Consider the following 20,806-nt stretch of genomic DNA (forward strand, 5'->3'; position numbering starts at 1 on the left):
CACCCAAACCTCCTTCTGCCCCTGGACAAGTCAAGCCACTTGAACTGTCTCCACCCTGAGGCTGGCACAGGTACAGGGAAAAGGAGCAGGTGGGCTCCTGTGGTGTGAACCACAGATATGTTCCTGTCTTCCCCCGTTGAGCTGGGATGAGCTCAGGGATCTCAACAGCCAGATCCATCTGCGTCCCTCCCGCCCTCTTGCTCTACACATCCAGGCACATCTATGGTGCACTCGGACGGCGATGGGGAGGCAACAGACCTGGGGCCCTACCCTCCCTGCAATTAGTCTAATCTGGTAACCTCCCTCCCCCAGATAGAAAGGGTGTGGGGGTCAGATGCAGGAGACAGAGGAGGTATTGCACCCAAAAGGAATGGGTGGGTCCCCTGTGGTGACCTAAAGTCCTGGGATCAGGCCCCTGGGGCTGATGAGCCATCTAAATCCATTTCTTAGGGGACTCAGAGTGGGGCCCTCTTCTAGCCTGTACCTTCTAGCTGGAATTGTGATTGGGGTTTCTGAAGGAAGGGAAACATTAATCTGGATGTCCAAGCAGTGGAATTGGGTACCAACAGGCAAGCCAGGCTGTCAGGTCTTGCGCTGTAAGTAGATGCTTCTGCTCAACATTACACGGTTACGGGGAGCAAATATGTTAACAAATAGTGCAAGTAACTAAAGCATGTTCCCAGTACACAGCTGACTAGATGACACTTCTTACGGGAGATGAAGCAAGATGCGTTTCAGATCCTACTGACCCTTTGGTGCCTGTTGCATAGGCTCTGTGAAAACTGGCGCAGCACTGGAGCAGAAAACCTCTCCTGAGAGGGACTCTCTCTGGACTGCAACTGCCAGGGGGCATCTGTCCTACATAATAAAAACACGGCTCTGCTGTGATCTCTTGAACCCACTTCTAGCTCCAAGCTCCCTAGAGTGGACTCACCCTCCTTACCATCCCAGAGGCCTCGTGGTCCCCAAGGGGGACCCGCCTGTTATGCTCGTGTGCAGCCTCTGCTGTGTCCTGCAACTCACTTCGCACACTGTATTTTGGGGGAGGGTGTCATCCCACCCTATTAGACTAACCCCAAGGACAAACACCCAAGTCTACCTTGCTCCCCCTTATTCCCGGTGAGCGCGGTTCAGGAGAGACGACACCTGACGAAGTTCTCGTCCTTTTCATGGGCTCTGGCCTAAAATGTTATAAAGTTATTGGCCCCAAACAAAAGGAAGAGGCATTTGAGATGTGTGTTCAAACACAGCGAAGGCACATTGCAGGGAAATGGCGTAGAAGTGTGAAGGCCAAAGACAAACCTCGGTGGATGGTAAGATGAAAAACCTCTGAACAAGTGCAAAGAGGCAGCTGTCCTCTTCTCACTTAGTAGGAACGCAAGGGTTTTTTCTCTCACTGATGTCACAACTTGTAAAGTCACTAATCTTTCTCCTACTCATGGCAAGGTTATTTTCCATGCTCAGTACCTAGAGCAGTGCTGTCCCACAGGAGTATCATATACAGTGTAATTAAAACATTCTGGTAGCCATATTTTATTTTTAAAATTTTATTTATTTATCAGAGAGACACAGAGAAAGAGAGAGAGAGAGGCAGAGACACAGGCAGAGGGAGAAGCGGGCTCCACGCAGGGAGCCTGACGTGGAACTCGATCCCGGGTCTCCAGGATCACGCCCCGGGCCCAGGCGGTGCTAAACTGCTGTGCCACTGGGGCTGCCCTGGTAGCCGTATTTTAAACATAGGTGCAATGAACTGAAATCACATATTTTATGTGACTCAGTATATGTAAAATATTGTCATTTCAGTCTACAGACAACATAAAGGTCATTCACCAGGTATTTTACATACTTTCACCCTGAAACCCACGTGTACTTTACAACCCAGCCCTAGACCACAGCTTGCCAAAACTGTGTGCAACCTCAGAGAGGGCATCCCGAGGGCTTTGGGATGATGCTTCATGGAGTAAGAAGATGTAACAACTCACGTTTTATTTTAGAGTCTAAGAAAGTCAGGTTTAGAAATATTTAAATTCGACTAACACCAGCATTCTCTTCAGGTGTGTTCATCAGATGAACCATCCCATAGGGATTGAATATGTTGGGCCCTTAAGGCCAGAGCTTCTGCAGGCAGGTAGCCCTCGTTTACTTGTTCCCTGCCAATGAATTGTAACCCACTGAACTCTACGCATGTCTGGTTTAGTGGATGAAACGATTATCCGCTTTTTTTCATTAAAGATTTTATTTATTTATTCATGAGAGACACAGAGAGAGAGGCAGAGACACAGGCAGCAGGAGAAGCAGGCTCCCTGTGCGCAACCTGATGCAGGGTTGCAGGACCCCGAGGTCACGACCTGAGCCAAGAGCAGCCGTTCAGCTGCTGAGCCACCAGGCGTCCCAATTATCCACTTTTAAGTAAATGCACCTTCACAACAGAGGAGCACTCAAACAGCCCCGGAAGGACGCCGAGGATGAAAGGCCCAGTGATGGGAGCCACGCCAACGGTGAGACAGGGAGTGAAGTCCTCACCAAGGGAAGGGGCGCGCGCGACTCCCCGCCTGCAGCGGCGCAGGTCGGAGCCAGGTCAGGGGGTGACGCTGGTCCAGGAGGGGCTCTCGGGGACGTCTGGGCTCAGACGCGAGACTGGCTCCCGCGCCCCGAGGTCAGCAGCGCGGGCTCCCCTGCAGCGCGCAGGAGCCCGGGAGCTGCAGGTGCAGCGCAGCAGCGACGCTTTGCAAGTTCGCGCTGCACCTGTCGCGGCGAGCGGGCGCCCTCTGCCCGGGCCTCGGGCCTCAGGCCTCGGCGGGAGGAGGGTGCGGAGGGGCTGTGGGCTCCGCGGAGCTCCCCTGGGCCACCAGCCCCGTTGCAGACAACCCGCGCAATACGCGATCCCCGCCGCTTCGGCCGTATTTATAGGGCCTGGGCGGAGCCCCGCCCCTAGCGAGATCCCGCGGCAGCTTAGACCTCGCGAGAGCAGTAGCAGCCCCCGCCCCTCTCACGCGGAGAGCGGCTCAGGGTCCCGACGCACGCTCGTGCGCACGCGCGCGGTGACGTCAGTTCCTGGCGCCGGCGGCGCGGGGCCCTGCTTCCGCTTTCCTCCGCGGCGCGCGCTCCGCTCTCAGCCGACGCGGGATCATGGCGGCCGTGGCCACGATGGCGACCTCGGGCTCGGCGCGGAAGCGGCTGCTCAAAGAGGAAGACATGACCAAAGTGGAGTTCGAGACCAGCGAGGAGGTGGACGTGACGCCCACGTTCGACACCATGGGCCTGCGGGAGGACCTGCTGCGCGGCATCTACGCCTACGGTCGGGGGCCGCGGGGCGCGGGCGGGGAGGGCGAGGGCGCGGCCCGGGGTGGAGGGCGACCCCCGCCGGGCACCCTGCGCTCGGCCTGCGTGGGTGTCGGGGGTTCGGCGGGTCGTCCCCGGGCGCTTGGGGGGCGCTGCCGCCGCGGATGACGGGCAGGGGCCGGGCCCGCGCTGCCTGGGCCCCGAGGGAGCTCCGGGTACTTCGGGGAGCCGGGATGCTTCGGGCGCTGGTGATGGCTGCGAGGGGGCGGGTGGGGGCTCCCGGGGGGTTGACCTGTGAGCCCGGGTCTGCCCCGAGGAGCCCCTGGCACGACGGAGCAGCCGGTGCCAGTAGCCCGCAGCACGGAGCGGGGTGCTCTCCAGGGCCAGGAGGAAGCGCTCCGTGGTGGGAGCCCAGGGGCTACTCGGGAGCGGCAGGCAGGGCCGGATCTCGCCCAGCGCTCTGTGAGCTGAAGAACAGCTCGCATTTTGTTCCTAAGTGCAGAGGGAAGCCATGGGGTTTGAAGCAAGGGGAGTGGCAACGCTGGGGTCTGCACCCTCTGAGTCCGTGCGCTAGAAGGGGCATGAGAGGTGAGGCAGGGGAGGTGATGACGTTGAGCCGGGGAGGGGTTGAGGATTCCCCGGGCGTTGTGAGCAGCCGGTGGGTGCTGCTGGCGATTGCTCATGTGGGGAGCCCTCGGAGGCAGGGGAGTCTCAGGGGCCTGTGAGCCACCCGGCTGCAGGTGCCGGGAGCCTGGGGAGAGACCGTGTTGGGGGTCCAGACCGGGGCGATCAGCCTCTGTGCTGACGCCTGGGCCTGGAACTCCCTTTACCCAACAGTCCCTGGTGTTAGTTACCAGGTGTAAAGCAGAGAGGGGATGGGAGGTGACAAAGCGGAGGTGAGGCTGATGGTCCTACCCACCTCTCAGCCTCCCCGGCAGCCCTGCCCAAAACACTGTTTTTAGTTTCCCCGCCTGTGTGCTTGCTTGGATGGTCGCTGTGAGGGTTTTTTAAATCATCCGTGTTACAGTTTTAACTTTAGACGGGAAGTCCGGGCTGAGTTTTAAAAGGCTACCGAAGAGTAACTAAGATATATTTTATGCACGTGAGCTTTTGTTTACTTGGGAAATGTTTTTTTTACCCTCTCCAAGTAGCCTCGTTCTAGAGTGATGTCGTAGCTGGTGAAGCTGCATCACAAGTGGAAGGAGCGCAGCGGGCACTCCGCGGAACGGCCCGAGCCGTAGAGTCATTGCTGTGGCAGACAGCACAGACAGCGTGTAGAGCTGATGCAGAGAGGAAAGAGGGGGCGGCCACGGTGCCACTGGATTCATTTTTCTTTCTTGTAGCATAAAAAGTAATGGAAATGTTAAAAGAGCAGCGCAGGCTATCGTAACGTACGCAGTGCAGGAGGAATTGAAGTAAAAGATGAGCCTTTCCCATCCATTCTCAGGAGCACCACCATTAACATTTGGGTGTTTTTTTGTTTTTTGTTTTGTAATCTAACTGGGGTCTCTGCGTTCTGCAATGTTCCTTTTATAGAGATTTTGTCTGTGCACATAAGATCTGTGTTAGTGTAAAAATACAGTTCAACCCAATTCATTCAGCAGCTGTTTCTTGAGCTTTGGTGTGTTGGACTTTGCGCTAAGAGGGGTGGACGTGGGGGCTTAAAAAAAGATACCATCTGTGTCCCAAGGAGCTGCCAGTGTCCTCATGTTAGAACTTTCGCTTTCTTTTTACAGGTTTTGAGAAACCATCAGCCATCCAGCAGCGAGCCATCAAGCAGATAATTAAAGGGAGAGACGTCATTGCTCAGTACGTCACCGGTAGAGAATGGGGTTAGGTGCTTGTCAGCTGAGTACAGCGCTTTGAGGGGACCCCTGTTCTCCCTTTCCACATATGTGTCAGTAGCCCTTTCCTCAGCTTGAGCCACGGTGTCTTGTTTTTTGTTTTTGTGTCCTTTAGAAAGCTGTCATATTCTTAGCCAGCTTCACTTACCTAGCAGCTGGCATGCAGAATGGTTTAGCATACTCTCTTAATGGCTTTATTCCTGATTTGTGTTAATTTTAAAGACTTCTTTACAAGAAAAATTATTTTTGGAGGACGGTTATAGTCCAAAATTGCAGAAGAGAATTACATTTCTATAAAAGGGAGCCTCTTTTTTTGGAGTCTGTAACACCCGTCAGGGTTATAGATCCTGCGGCTCCGACTCCCCTAGTGCAGAAGTTGCATCCTCCTGATCTTACCTTATTGCTCGTGACCCCACCCCGGGCAGTGGAGGAGGAAGCCGCTGTTCTGCAGCTGTCCTGCAGCTGTCCTTTGGAGCACTGCTGTGGTGGGGTGAGGTGAGTGGGAACACATAGCCCATCCTTTTTCACCTCTACCTGTGTTTTCTTGAACAGATCACAATCTGGCACAGGCAAAACTGCCACCTTCAGCATTTCTGTCCTCCAGTGTTTGGATATTCAGGTAATTTGCCAGTCTTCAAATGAACTTATCTTTAATCCTTGGAAATACTTTTGTTTCTTTTGTAACTGCAGTGTCTGAAAAGGACGGTTTTTAAAAATGTGTACTTAGTTGTACTGACTCAAATTTTTCATGATATTCTTAATTACACACTAATAGGAGAGCTAACTAATACTCTGTCCTAAGTTCCTTGTCAGCTAAATGGAGAGAGACATTTTTAGTGGGCATTCTTTTAGTGGCCAAGCAAGAATTCTGCCCAGTGAACCCCATGATGACTGGGTTCACACATGAACTTACATTCAGGTTCCTTTGTCTCTATTAGAAATGAGATGTATGGTTAATGCGATGTAACATTCAAGATAGATCTGCATCTGACTTCGTGCAGTCTGCCTTGAGAATACTGAGGATTCTCTGTTTTCTGACAAATTATTTTACCAGGTTCGTGAAACCCAGGCTTTGATCTTGGCTCCAACGAGAGAATTAGCTGTGCAGATCCAGAAGGTGAGCCACTGAGAGTTAGTGCTGTATTCCCAAGTGCTGCTTTCTGATTCAGGTGTAAAAGGTTGGCTGGTTGATTTAATCTAATCCTGTTTTTTTCCCTCAAATTTTACTTCCTGATTTTTGGCATAAATCATTGTTATGATTTATGTTGTTGGTTTATACTGAGTCATTTTTACTGAGTCATTTTTAGTGTAGCTGGTATGATTCCAGTATCTTTTTGCAGTCTCAGAATTGTAGTTTTTTTCAACAAAGAAATCATTTTAGTAGTTATTTTTGTACTTTATATTAAGATGTTGTTAGAATTGTTTGTGAGTGGCTAAAATTATGAGTTTTACGTATTTCCAGGGCTTTTTGTAATTAAAATGTATTTCTTTCATAAGAAACCAGTAAAGTGAACTTTATTTTGGCATGGAAGCAGGAGGTTGGGTCTTTTTGTAGTTTTATGGTGTAAACGATGGAATAAGTAGTACTTGGTATGTCGGAGTAGAGATTACCTTCACTTTGGGGAAACTTGGAGGTCTCTGACTTTGGTCCTGAGGTGAGGCCCCAGACGTGACCCTTGTTTTAATTCAGGGTCTGCTCGCTCTGGGGGACTACATGAATGTGCAGTGCCATGCCTGCATCGGGGGCACCAATGTGGGAGAGGACATCAGGAAGCTGGACTACGGGCAGCACGTTGTTGCTGGCACACCTGGACGTGTCTTTGGTAAGTGCTTGGGGCGTTACAAGAAGTGCTTGAAGGACCCAGGACCGTTTCCATTTGCTGTGCTGTGTGGTAGCGCTTGCGTGCAAGTGATGTAAGAAGTAGGCAAGAGGCCTCAGAAATGCTCTGAAAACCAGGGGGAATGGCTGGCTGTTTCCTCGTGGTCCGAGGTCTAAGGATATCAAACTGATTCCACAGATATGATTCGGCGCAGGAGTTTGAGGACACGGGCCATCAAGATGTTGGTGTTGGATGAGGCTGATGAAATGTTAAATAAAGGTAGGAGTCACGAAAGCAGAGATTTTCTCTTGACTTTAATGTTAACACGTTCACATCGTGGAGCTGAAACATGGAGCTAACGCCAGTGTTCTCGGTGCTAGCAGATGCCCTCGTGCTCTCCGGGCAGCTGTGAACGTGAAGCTTGTACTTGGCTCTTGGGGAGCTGAGAGCAGTCACGGCCAGAACCACAGCATCTCCGCCCAGACTGGCGCAGCATTGCTCCCACATGTCTGGAGCTCAGCATAGATGGGGAGGTGTGCGGCTGAGATGAGGCGTGTAGAAATGCCTACTGTGGGTTGTGGGGGGCACAACGGTGTGTCAGGGAAGCTAGATTTATGGCAACGGGGCGTCCCATTGTCTAGAGACTGTCATTTATTTAACTAGTTGTCCTGTTAGTTGTCTAGGCTGATTTTACTCTTTTACCAGTTAATAGGATAAATTTCTAGACTGGGACGTGTACTTTCTAGGCTTTTCATGTTGTTTCTACCTGAGTGTCTGAGGACAGATCTGTGATGCCTCTCTGTGTGGCAGCTGTGGCGTTAGTCCAGCGGTGAGGAAATACATCGTGAAGATGTACCTTGAGCCCGGGGCATTGTTACGTGCAGCGACAGGCAGTGCTCCCTCGTGTCTCCCCGCTTGTCCTTTCTGCACACGCCCTCCCCTTCGGTCTCCACATCATACTGGGGGGTATGGGGTGTCTCATAGACATCGGGGTCATCCAGGTGGAGGGAGTGCTTGCCTCTCAGTGCTCATCTGCTGCACGGGTGGGACCCTCAATGGTTCTGATGTCCAGGTCCCTGGAGGCTGATGCTGTCCTGAGGGCTGCCCCCCCGCCCCTCCAGCCCAGGGCTTCTCACCTGAAGACTTTGCTCCTCAGCTGAGAGAGAGGCATAGTGACTGGGGCACTCAGGTGGCTTCCTTAGTGTCTGAGGAAGCCATGGCTTGCTGGTGGCTCCTGTGCACCTGTCCCATGGGCAGCAGTTCTCAGAGTGAGGTCTCCAGACCACCAGGGTTCACGTTATCTGGGAATTTGTTAGAAATGCAGATCTTGGGCTCTGATGTTTGGTTACAACCTCAGTCTGTGAATGGGCTCTCTTGGAGGCTGGGGACCCCCTTGTCTGGGCTTTCTCACACATACTTCCTGGCCCTGTCCTGCCCAGTCAGGCAGAGATGGGGGTGGGGTGAGTGACCTGTGGGCCAGGTCCCAACGATGGAGGTATAATTGACACGTGATGCATTAGTTTCTAGTACACAACTGTAATGATTCCGTATATACATATAGAAGATTTTTTTAACTGGAAGATTGTTTTATAAAAATCCAGATCCCTGGATTCTCTTAAATGTGGGTGATCTTTCCTCAGCGGACAGATCCTCACAGGGTGGCAGGAGCTGGGACTGGGGTCCTGACTGCCAAGAGGCAGCCGAGGTCGTGGGATGACCCAGGGCTGGGGTTCTTTTGCTCTTAAGCATTGGCACCCAGGCCTCCGGGTGGGGCTGTGATCCCCAGAGCCCACCTGGGAGGGGAGGGGTGAGGAGCGGCAGAGAAGTGGGGCACGTGGATTTCCTGGTTCTGTGGAAGATTCCTGGGGAAACCTCACACCTCACAGTCGTCACTTCTGTGTCCAAGTGCAACCTTCAGACTCCCTGTGCCTCCTTCTGTGTCCAGGTTTCAAGGAGCAGATTTACGATGTGTACAGGTACTTGCCCCCGGCCACGCAGGTGGTGCTTATCAGTGCCACACTGCCTCACGAAATCCTGGAGATGACCAACAAGTTCATGACAGACCCCATCCGCATCTTGGTGAAGCGGTAAGAACACCCTGCTTCTGGGTGGTACAAAAACAGCCACGTAGCTTGTATTTAAGCTTAAAACATGAAAATTCTTTGTTTTCTGGTTTGAGAAACCAGCTTACATATGTGTATTGCCCCTTGGCCCAGTAATTCGAAATTTATACACCACCTGATGGTGTTTGTCCGTCTGTGTTGTGGGGGTAAAATACATAAAACAGGGGCTACCTAGTGGCTGTTAAAGGCTCAGACAGGTCAGCATGTGGCCCGAATGGCGGGAGTGCTGACGGCCGGGAGCGGCGGGGGCCGCCGTGGGCCAGGCTAGGAGCAGTGCTCGGCTTGTGTGCGCCCTCAGGTCTCGGTGAGCGGATGAGTTCACAGCACTTGTCTGTATCTTCCAGTGATGAATTGACTCTAGAAGGCATCAAGCAGTTTTTTGTGGCGGTGGAGAGGGAAGAGTGGAAATTTGACACACTGTGTGACCTCTACGACACGCTGACCATCACTCAGGCTGTCATCTTCTGTAACACCAAAAGGAAGGTAAAGCAGTAGCTGTCTTGGCTGTTCAGTGTCCTTTTGGGCAAAACCGAAGGTTGGTTCTCAGAACGCAAGTCAGCCCTGCTCTGTAAAGGCTCAGAAGTGAACAGTCGGATGTATCCAGTGAAACCGAACAAGTGTTGATGCTGGTCTCATGACTGAGGCTTGGGAGTCCGTGGTTTTATTTATTTATTTTTTTAAAGATTTTATTTATTTATTCATGAGAAACAGAGAGGGAGAGGCAGAGACACAGGCAGAGGGAGAAGCAGGCTCCGTGCAGGGAGCCTGACGTGGGACTCGATACTGGATCTCCAGGATCACACCCTAGGCTGAAGGCGGCGTTAAACCGCTGAGCCACCATGGCTGCCCTAAGTGAGGAGGAGGGAGTCCATGGTTTTAGGTGGGACCCAGGCTTCGGTTTTTGTGGGCGCCCAAGTGATGATCATCTGCAGGCAGAGTGGAGAACCCTGGCAGCTCCTTCGAAACCAGAGGGGGAGTTGGGCTGCCTTCCAAGAGATTCAAATTTAAATTTAAAATGAGAACAGTGAGAGGTTTTTTTTTTTTTTTCTTTTGAGAAATTTATATGGAACAAATAGGAGTTTTGCCCCGATGTGTGCTAGGAAAGTTAAGTTTTCTGCACGTCTAATAAAGATTCGTCTGAATTTTAAGAGCACTTGCTCTCAGTGTTCACACTGGTTCTGCAGGTGATCACGATAAAGTCCAGAACAGTCTGGTTTGGTTTCTGAGCTGACGGTGGCATCTGCTGATTTGATGTGCAGGTCGACTGGCTGACAGAGAAGATGAGAGAAGCCAATTTCACGGTGTCGTCCATGCACGGGGACATGCCGCAGAAAGAGCGCGAGTCCATCATGAAGGAGTTCCGGTCTGGTGCCAGGTGGGCCAGCTCCTCTGTCTGCACCCAGTCCCGCTGGTGGTGTTGCTCGGGCCCTCTGTCCGCATGCCTTGCCGGGTCCCCCCATGGCCCCAGGCCCTGCCTTCCCAGCTGAGGTGGGAACTGCTGCTGGTGCCCTAAGCTGGGTTAAGTGGTGGCAGCCTCTCCTGGCTAGGATGGTCGCCTTACCTAAAGGGTGTTTCTTTGTTGCCTGAATGAGGAGATTGTTCGCTCAACTTGCCATGATCTTTAACTCAATCCCACTGTGGTCAGAGGACGTGCATTGATGACTTGTATTTGGATATGCTCAGTGGCCCAGCACATGCTTATCTTTCATATGCTGCGAGTGTGTGTCTGCGGGCCGAGTGCCTTACGGAGGCCACACACCGCGTCCTGTGCCTGCCCCGGAGGTGCAGATGGTCTGCATCCTTGCCTGTGTTTCTCTTAACCGTCTCCTCAGAATTGGGGGCACCATGGGTGCAGCACTTGGAGGCTCAGTGTGCTCTTGCTGGATGTGTCCTAAGGTCGGGTCTGTGGATTCAGAACTCCTCTGTTTACGGAGGAGCTGTTCTTGTCACGGAAGCGTCTGTGTCTCCGTGGGGGTGCTTTCTCCGTCCTGCTGTGATGCACCCACAGCGGCCACATCAGGTGGTCCCCTTGGGGCACCCTCACGACCTTGGCCTTCTGTTTGTGGCCCGAAGCTGTGGTGGACTTGGTGCACAGAGCACATAGTGTGTTTCTGTTTGGGTTTTCTTGTAGTCTAGTGGTGACCACAGCCTTTGTATCAGAGCCACTGGTCTGGTTTTGTTAATGTTGACACTGGTACGTATAATTTTATTTATTTATTTATTTTATTTATTTATTTTTTTTTAATTTATTTATTTATGATAGTCACAGAGAGAGAGAGAGAGGCAGAGACATAGGCAGAGGGAGAAGCAGGCTCCATGCAGGGAGCCTGATGCGGGACTCGATCCCAGGACTTGAGCCAGAGGCAGGTAGGTGCTCAACCACTGAGCCACCCAGGCATCCCACTTTTTTTGTTTATTTGGGATTTCTTCTTGGTATTCCTTTTTCCCAGTTCTTATTTTGGAAAACGTCTGTACTGTCGTTAGTTGAGTAGCCTTCTTAGAGAACAAAGCGCATGTGTCCATCATCAGCACCTGTCGTGATGGGCACTGGGGCCGTTGTCCTGCCTGCCAGGCTGGGAGCTCTGACTTTGCTGACCTGCCCTTCTGTGGAAACTCCACAAGAGATCTTTGCTGTGTGACAAAATTATTTACTCAGTTACATATTTACCATTTGATTCTCTTTTCCTTTGTCTCTGACCTCCATTGGGGGTGGGTTTCCTTCTTCCTGAAGAAGTCTTCCTGTATTTAATTCGGGGCTGCCAGTGACAAGATGTCTGGAAGTGTTTGTTTCACCTTGAAATGCCTCCTTCCGACATCTCGAGGGAGGTATTTGCTGAGAGATTTCTAGGTTTGCTGTTGTTTCCGTTGGGAGGTCCCTGCGGTCCCCCTGCTGCCCGCTGAATGGTCTCTTTTGCTGTCTCTCCCCAGCTTCTACCCTGATGAGTATCCGTGTGGCTTTTGTCTTTTTTCCTGCTTGGCAGGTGTCTGACCCCAAGCCCAGCCCACCCTCCCAGCCTGGCTGGGGTCTTCTCCCTCTCCCCCTGGGGCTGCGTGTGTAGGTGGTGATGTGGCAGTGACCCCTTCCTGTTTTGTTTTGAACTCTTCTGGTTTGCTGTCTCTCAATACTGAGTGCTTCTAGACCAGCCGTGTTTGATAGACCTGTAAGTCAAGCCATGTGTGTAACCTGAGATTCTCTGGTAGGCTCGTTTAAACAGATAAGGAGCAGTTGAAGTTGATTTTTTAATATATTTTCTTTAACCCGACATGGCATGTCATTTCAATATTTTCAACGTGTAATTAGCGTTAAAAATACTAATTAAGGTTTGGGGATTTTTTTTGCTTTCTTTTTGTGCAAAGTGTTCAAAATCCTGTGTGTATCTTTTTTTTTAATTTTTTTTTTTTAATTTTTAAATTACTTATTTATTCATGAGAGACACACAGAGAGAGAGAGAGGCAGAGACACAGGCAGAGGGAGGAGCAGGCTCCATGCAGGGAGCCCGATGTGGGACTCAGTCGCGGGTCTCCAGGATCAGGCCCTGGGCTGAAGGCGGCGCTAAACCACTGAGCCACCCGGGCTGCCCGTCCTGTGTGTTTCTTACACAACAAGAGCATCCCATTCCAGGGGTGCCTGGGTGGCTCAGTTAAGTGTGTGCCTTTGGCTTAGGTCATGATCTCGGGATCCTGGGATTGAGCCCCACATGGGGCTCCCTGCTCAGCGGGGAGCTCGCCTCTCCCTCTCCCTCTGCTGCTCCCCCTGCTTGTGCTCGTGTGTGCTCTTGCGTGCTTTCTCTCTCACTCTCTCTCTTTGTCAAACAAAATCTGTAAAATAAAAACTAAAATAAAGCCTCCTATTTCCAGATCAGGCACACAGCAGGTGCTCGTGGGCAGGCGGGCTGGTGGCTCCATGTTGGATGGTGCAGGCCTGTGGCTTGTCAGGTCCTGTCCTGGCTGTAGGGCAGAGTGGTGCGAGCTGCGTTTCACGTTTGAACAGCCTGAACCCCACATCGAAGTCAGTGACGCCACCGTGATTGACTCCTTGCTAGGCAGAAGTAAAATGTCTTGCCTGGTTATTGATGTGGGACTGATTTTCAACAAATCAAATCCAGTACAGTACGAGATACTTGAATCGTCTCATAGGATGGGGTCGCGTGGGAGCTAAGTACCGGACGTGCCTTTCCACGCGGGTCTGGTGTCGTCCCGGATGCCTCACACCTGCAGACGGGCCTGTGTGAGGGGCGACCTGATGCGTTCACCTCGTAGCCAGGCTAAAACTTTCTGACTAGGGTGATGGCCTCAAGTACCTTCTCTTTTACAGCCGGGTGCTCATCTCCACAGACGTCTGGGCCCGGGGGCTGGACGTCCCACAGGTGTCCCTCATCATTAACTACGACCTGCCCAACAACAGAGAGTTGTACATACACAGGTACGGGGGTTCCTTGTGGGTCTGCTTGTCGGCGGGCTCGGTGGCACCTTCCCTGCTGCATTTACTGAAGTGGTTTGTTCTCTTAAAGAATCGGGCGGTCGGGCCGCTACGGCCGCAAGGGGGTGGCCATCAACTTCGTGAAGAATGACGACATCCGCATCCTGAGGGACATCGAGCAGTACTACTCCACCCAGATCGATGAGATGCCCATGAACGGTGCGTGCCCCCATCACCCTGTTCTGTTTGTTCGGTGGGGGGGGGGGGGTTCTGGTGAGCCTCTGGATGAAGGCACTTCATCGTGTCTGTTCTATTCCTTAACATATGCCTTCCTTTCCCTCAGTGGCGGATCTGATCTGAGGAGCTGCTGTGCTGACAAGGCGCTGGTGACCATCTGCCTGCCCGGTGCCCCGGCTGGGACATGCTTAGGGACAGTGTCTGGGTGACGGGGATTGTGGGGCTCTCCAATGGACCCCGGGACGAGCCGTTGGTGTTCTTTTCTTACCCACATGTAAATAATGCAGTGCTGTGAGTTTTTTCATTAAATGTTTAAAACTTTTCCCATAAGCCAACGTACGTGTTTTTTTTTAAAAAAAAAATATTCCTTTGAGTAATCTCCACACCCAGTGTGGGGCCTGAACTCGCCACCCTAAGGTCAAGAATCACCCGCTCCACCAACTGAGCCAGCCGGGGGCCCTTTGATGGACGTTTCTTACGGTGCCACAGTCTTTTCTAGCACCTGCAGTGTGATCTTGGGCAACAGGTCAGGCCTTTTGCCCTGTTCTCTGGTCTCTCGAGTGGTAAATGGAATGGTAGACACCTCTGCAGATGTCCTCCCGTCGATCAGAATGATAGCACTGCAGATGCTCGGGTTGTGGACAGCTTCACCTACGACAGGTCATCAGATGATTCTGTTTGTGAAGGGGACTTCTGCTCTGAGCTCCATCCCGGAGAGACCGTGCCCGGCTCAGGGCATTGTGTGCAGGGCGTTTCCGTGCTGGCGGCAGAGACTGTTGATGCTGCGGTCGTGGCCATGGGCAGCAGCCGTCCTCAGTGCCGGGTCCCATGTCTTTGGGGCGGGAGGGAGGGAATCAGGAGGCGGAGTGAGACTGCAAGTACTTGTCTCTCGGGTGGCCACCAATGTGTGCATCAGGTGCAGAGGGACAAGGTCAGGGGCCCTGGGCCGATCCCTGGAAGGAAGGACTTGCCGCCAGCTGTACTTCTGGACTAAGCACACCATGTTACGGTAGAGGAGAAAGGGGTACACGCGGGGCGTCAGCGGTGACCGGGGAGGAGATGGCAGGAAGCCAGCTGGAAGGTAAGATGCCTGAGAAGCTGAGCTCAAATGTTGTCTAAGAAAGATAGCAACTCAGGTAGTCCCGAAAACGTCCAACCTCAGGTGGCCCAGGTGTGCTCTATGGCTAGCAAAAGTTTAATAACCCTAAGTGTTGCAAGGGTGTGGGAAACGTGGTGGTGGTGTTGATAGGTACAGACTTTCTGGAAAGCAGCCTGGCTCCGAGCAGGGGGAGCAATTAAAATTGAGGAAGTCATTTTCCCTTAAGCAGTAGTCTGGACTGTGGGTGCACACATGCATTCCCCACCGCGTACTACAGGACCGGAAGGGGGGTGAGTGCTGGGCACTGGGGGCTTATAGGGGAGCTGCAGCACTTGCATCGGTGCGAGTAGGTGGGGGATGTCGGGAGGGCAGCTGGGACACTGGCATCCCAGCCCTAATGGGTGTAGCTGAGTCCCATGGCAGCTGAGCACTGAGAGAAGCAACGGGGCTGCCACGCCCTGCCAGGCAGATGTTCAAAGCCATTCAACATTCAGTACTGAATTTTTAAATATTCAGTAGCTATTTTTAGTGATTAATAGCTAAAAAGTGGAAATGATCCAAATACCCATCCACTGGGAAGTGTGGTTAAGTGCCCATGATGAATATTATCTAGCAGGTCAGGGGAGCGTGGTGCTGACACCTGCCACAGCTCCGGGGAGACTGCAACCACCTGCTCCAGGAGGGCTGCCAGCCACAGGCCACGTGCTGTGTGATTCTGTTTCTGTGAGATGCCCCAAACAGGTGAATTAGGCAGCGAGCAAGCCGGTGATGGTTTACCAGGGGCTGGGGAGGGCAGCCGGGGAGTGCGTGCTCCGGGGAAGGGTTTCTTCGGGGGAAGATGGGAACGTTCAGGACTTGGATAGTGGTAGTGGTTGTGAGAGTCTAAATTCAGTAAACATCACGGAGTGGTAGGTTTTAAAGTGGTGAGTTGTGTATGAGCGGTACGTCTCAAAGATTGGATGGGGAATCGGACACCTCCTCCAGTAAAATTATACTTAAAACTGGGGATGAACAAGGGGAAAGTAACTTGTCTGAAGTCCCAAGTTAAAAGATTGTTAGATTGGGTTCTAAAACAAGACACAGCAGTACACTGCTTACAAGAAACATGAAGGCGTAAGTAAGTGAACAGTGAAAAGATGGGGGACACTTGTCACAGGAGCACAGGAACCACAGTGAGCCTGGAGCGGGCGTGTCCACTTCCGACAAAGCTTTTGCTGTCAAGAATGTCACCAGGGGCATAAACGGGAAGGTAGTTCATCAGAAACAACGTGACAGTCCTCAGTGTGGACGCAACGCAAAAACCGATAGAACTGCAAGGAGAAATAGACGAATGCACAATTGGAGTTGCCCTCAGGAACCCTGTTAGGATAAAGGCACAGGGTCCTCGGACGGTGGCTCTGGCGGGTCCAGCAAGGCAGCAAAGAGGACAAAAGTCATCCAGGTGGAGAGGAAGAAGTCCTTATGCACAGATGACCCGATCCTTCGTGTGGAGAATCCTAAGGAGTCCGCAACACAGCCACTAGCACCAGTCACTGAGTTGAGGAAACGTAGCCCTATACAAGGTCAATATTCAAAACTCACTTGTACTCCTGCGTGCTAGCAGCGAACACCTGTGGAGAGAAGGGTAAAGGGTTAAACAGCAGCTCCAAATAGACCATGTCCTGGGGACCCATCAGACGGGAGGTGCGTAAGCTCTGTGCACTGAAAATCACAGGACATCGCCGTGGGAAGTGAACGTGAGCGAGAGGTGCCGTCCTGATTGGAGGAATGGGGTGGTTCAGGTGTCGCTTCTCCCCACATCCTGCAGTCTGCACAGCCTCGATCAAAATCCCCAGAGAATTGGGCAAAAATTGACTAGCTGCTTCTGAAATGTCTGTGGGAATAGGAAGGACCCAGCAGAGCCAAACAACCTGGGGAAGGCCAGCAGTGGCAGATTCTGCCTAACAGCAGGGACACCACGAAGTTACGGCGGCCCGTGCGGCATCAGCATAAAGGCGGACTCTGCACAGCCCTGGAACACGGTCCGACATCTAGAAAGACCACAGGTTTATGGTGAGGAGTTTTCAACACGTGCTGCGGCAGTGCGGTGGGGAAGGATGCTGCTGTTAACAAAAGAGGCCAGAACGGTTGGATAGCCATGTGCACAAAACACACCTTCGATCGTTCCTTCTTAACCATGTACAAAAAGTAGCTTGAGATGTGAGGCCCAAGAACTTCCAGAAGAGAGCCAGGAGAAAAGTCTTAGGGACCGCGAATGTCGCAAAGATTTCTTTAATCGGACATAAATAATTATAAATCAGACTCCTCAAAGTTAAATCCTTTTATTGTTCAACTGGCATCGTGAAAATAAGGCAAACCACAGTCTGGGAGGAAGAAGCACGAACCCGACGGAGGTCATACAGTCAGAGCACGTGACGGCTGTTAATGTGGTGGGTGGAGCAGACCCCCGAAGATGCCCAGGTCCTACTCTCTGGAGCCTGGGACCGTGTCATGTTGGATGGCCAAGAGGAACTTTGCAGATGTGGCTAAAGATCTTGGGACGGGATCATCCTGCGTTGTCCACGTGGGCCTAAACTAATCGTGACCTTTTATTTTTTTTTATTTTAATCTTTTTATTTTGCACTATAAAAAACAACAGTAACACCCAGTAACGTACTGCTGTTCTTCACATTCATATGGATTTTAGGAAATTATTGCCTTTTCCCCTGGAGAGAGAAACTGCAGACAAAAAAAGAAGTACCGGGCAGCCCCGGTGGTGCAGTGGTTTAGCGCCGCCTGCAGCCTGGGGTGTGATCCTGGAGACCCAGGATCGAGTCCCACGTTGGGCTCCCTGCATGGAGCCTGCTTCTCTCTCTGCCTGTGTCTCTGCCTCTCTTTCGCTCTCTCTGAATGGATAAATAAATAAATAAATAAATAAATAAATAAATAAATAAATCTTAAAAAAAAAAGAAGTACCACATTACAAAATCTGCTCGTGGCACCACGGCTACCCCGTCAAAGGGGTGATTTTTGGTCTAAGGTCTGAAGAGCTCTTTTCGAATGACACAAGAGATGCTTTGAGGAGGCGGTGGTGAGAAAGGTTCTATATGAATGAGAATCATGCGAAGTCCAAAGTCAGGGAAGAACCCCGAGTGGAAAGGACACCCAGACAGGTCAGCGTCTTGCTACTTCAACCACCTGCCTTCACACGGGACCCAAGAAGGAGTCTCAAAACCATGTGAGGGTTCAAATAAGCATCTCGATCCTGTCCCTCCGCACCCTGGGGGGGTTACTTTCCTGACTGGGTGGTGATCAGTTTGTGCCCTAAAGCAAGAGACAGATGCGGAGACTGCCAAAGTTACAAAAGGAAGGTGGAAATTGTGCTTCCTTCAGAACAACTTGGCTTCCTAACTGCCTTTTCTCCTGGTCTAGCAACCGCTCTCTCCCACGTTGCTGTGGGTATTCATTGCCTTGCGCTTGAAATGAAAAGGCGAGCTTGGAGGTGCAGGACCTGGGCGGTCCTGAGAGGGCAGGGGGTCTGAAGTACAGTAGTCGGCACGCGCTGTGCTCTCATGATGGCTTGGCCTTCCTTCGGTCCCCAAAACCTATCCCCGCTGTACGTGTGAAGTTCGTTTGCAAGCCTGGTGACCACTCCCTGTCCCACTGGGGCAGCGGGCCAGTGAGGTGTTCACTATTGCACAGGTATGAAATGTCCACAGAGTTTAAAAAAAGCAGAATCAGGGGATCCCTGGGTGGCGCAGCGGTTTGGCGCCTGCCTTTGGCCCAGGGCGCGATCCTGGAGACCCGGGATCGAATCCCACGTCGGGCTCCCAGTGCATGGAGCCTGCTTCTCCCTCTGCCTGTGTCTCTGTCTCTCTGTGACTATCATAAAATAAATAAATAAATAAATAAAAATAAAATAAAAAAAAATTTAAAAAGCAGAATCATAGTTGTTCTTGAGGCTGGGCTGGTTCCCCCATCCCGGTTTTAGCAGGATGTGGCTGTGGCCATGGGGCTCCTGCCGAGCTGGAGACCGTCGAGTGGGTGGACGTGGGTGCCAGCACCGAGGTAGGGAAGGTGCAGTAGGAACCCTGCGCGTCAGGGCTCAGTGTCTGCAAATGGGCGAGGAATGAAGAGCCGGCCGCCTCCCGTTGGCAGGAAGGAGCCGGAGGTGTGGAAGGTAGGATGTCGGACTCCTGCAGGAGCTGGAAGCCAAAGCCCCGGAAGCCAAAGTTGGCCGAGACCACACTCCGCTGCTGCTTGATGTAATCGAGGGCATCCTTCAGGCGGAACTGCTTGGCCTTCGTGAGGTAAACCATGCAGATGGTGGGCGAGCGGGAGATCCCAGCCTCGCAGTGGACCAGGACCTGCCTCCCTTTTCCCCGACACAGTCAAGTCTAGTGCTTCTTGAAAGCAGGAGCTAATCGTCGGCTGTGTGGCTCTTCCACGCGGATCCATTTGTTATGTGGGTGGGTCGTGCAGGACTTGGAAGTCCGCCGTGAGACATTCAGCAGGGCTGTGATGGGCAGGTTGGCGAGGAACTCGCACTTGGGTGCATGGTAGGCACAAGGTAGAGGAACAGAAGGATTTCGATGGGGCCGCCCTGCTCGTAGGCTGGCCTGTAGCTGATGCTGAGCGCTGGTTTCCCACGCTGGCTCACGAGGGCTTTCTCGGTGTCTGCCTTCTCTTGTGAAATGGGTCGTACATCCACACAGCACTCAGGACATTCAGAGTCTCATATCCCCCTTTGAGGAAATAGACCCGCGGGCCAGCGGGCGAGTGGGGAGTGAGCTCGATGCACGTGGTGCTCTCTGCGCGCAGCTTCTGGCACTGGTGGCTGCCCTGGGCAAGCACGACCACGGCCACCCCACCGCTGCCCTCCTGCAGCAGCCACATGTGCCACCGCGGCACCACCGAGTTGAGGTTGATGTTGAGTGAGCCGTGAACGCTCACGGCGGCAGAGGCCTGGTAGGGCCCGGTAGGGGCGGCAGTCAGGAGCACCACGCAGCACGCTGCCGCCTCCTTACAGAGCATCTTGCACAGCTGGTGCCCGTCGAGCGATGTGACCTTCATGCCGCTGCCCCGTGGTCCCGCGCCACACACCCCATAGGTGCCCATGGCCAGGGTGCCTGCCGGCGAGGCACGGGAGGGCAGCCTGTGAGGCTGCGGCCAGTCCACCGACCACCAGAGCCCAGCACCAGAGCAGCCACTCAACAATTCTTTCCCTCCCTGCGTGCTCGGCAGCCCGCCCGGCCACTCGCCCCCCAGAAGCCCATCGTGAGCTTTTAAAACTCAGTCATGGAAAAATACAAAATAAAAAAAATAAAAATAAAAAATAAAACTCAGTCATGGGGGGATCCCTGGGTGACTCAGCAGTTCAGTGCCTGCCTTTGGCCCAGGGCGCTATCCTGGAGTCCCGGATCGAGTCCCGCGTCGGGCTCCCAGCATGGAGCCTGCTTCTCCCTCTGCCTGTGTCTCTGCCTCTCTCTCTCTCCCTATGTCTATCATGAATAAATAAAATCTTTAAAAAATATAAAATTAAAAAATAAAAGTCATGTCCCCGGCGTTAGTCGGGCAGAGTGATCTGATGGGCTCAACCTGCCATCGCATGGCCAAGAGGAAGAGCAGCCTCTAGAAGCCTCGAACAACGTCTGGCTCACAGCAGGTGGGGACAGGCCTCAGAAACCCGTGGAACGGAAGTGAGCAAGGAACCAGATTCTCCCCCAGAGCCCGCGGGAAGGAAGCAGCCCTGCTGCCACCCGATGAGGCTCGTGAGACCCATGCCACCCTTCTGGCCACCAGCGGCATGACGAAGTCAGTCTGTGCTGGCTTTGGCTGCTGAGTTTGTGGTGACTTGTCACAGTAGCAATGGAGAAGCAATGAGATATATAAACAACGTAATATGACTTCCTAAGAGGCCAATAGTCCAGGTTAAAAAGGCCAGAGATTTGTGATAGATCTAAATCCGTGAAAAGATGCTCGGCATTGTTGAGCCGTGGGGA

At 52.5% G+C, this 20,806-nt stretch overlaps 1 protein-coding gene and 1 pseudogene across 1 annotated transcript; one reads left to right on the top strand and one right to left on the bottom strand.

The window, feature by feature from the left end:
- Positions 1-3,070: 3,070 nt before the first annotated feature.
- Positions 3,071-14,056, top strand: EIF4A3 (eukaryotic translation initiation factor 4A3). Its single transcript, XM_038546373.1, has 12 exons — positions 3,071-3,298; positions 5,019-5,091; positions 5,679-5,745; positions 6,181-6,243; positions 6,817-6,949; positions 7,145-7,225; positions 8,892-9,033; positions 9,414-9,552; positions 10,329-10,444; positions 13,385-13,492; positions 13,581-13,708; positions 13,833-14,056. Exons 1-12 carry the CDS (start codon positions 3,130-3,132, stop codon positions 13,847-13,849), a joined length of 1,236 nt encoding a protein of 411 aa, XP_038402301.1. The 5' UTR covers positions 3,071-3,129; the 3' UTR covers positions 13,850-14,056.
- Positions 14,057-18,791: 4,735 nt separating this feature from the next.
- Positions 18,792-20,034, bottom strand: LOC100683147 (annotated as a pseudogene).
- Between the last annotated feature and the right edge of the window lie 772 nt (positions 20,035-20,806).

Source organism: Canis lupus, chromosome 9 (assembly GCF_011100685.1).
Source record: "Canis lupus familiaris isolate Mischka breed German Shepherd chromosome 9, alternate assembly UU_Cfam_GSD_1.0, whole genome shotgun sequence".
Classification (NCBI taxonomy): Eukaryota; Metazoa; Chordata; class Mammalia; order Carnivora; family Canidae; genus Canis; species Canis lupus.

Excerpts from the sequence above, each read along its gene's own strand:
- EIF4A3 (XM_038546373.1), top strand. The coding sequence starts at position 3,130 with ATGGCGGCCGTGGCCACGATGGCGACCTCGGGCTCGGCGCGGAAGCGG. Across the intron at positions 5,092-5,678 it reads GGGAGAGACGTCATTGCTCA|ATCACAATCTGGCACAGGCA; the intron begins GTACGTCACCGG and ends TTTCTTGAACAG. Across the intron at positions 9,034-9,413 it reads ATCCGCATCTTGGTGAAGCG|TGATGAATTGACTCTAGAAG; the intron begins GTAAGAACACCC and ends TGTATCTTCCAG.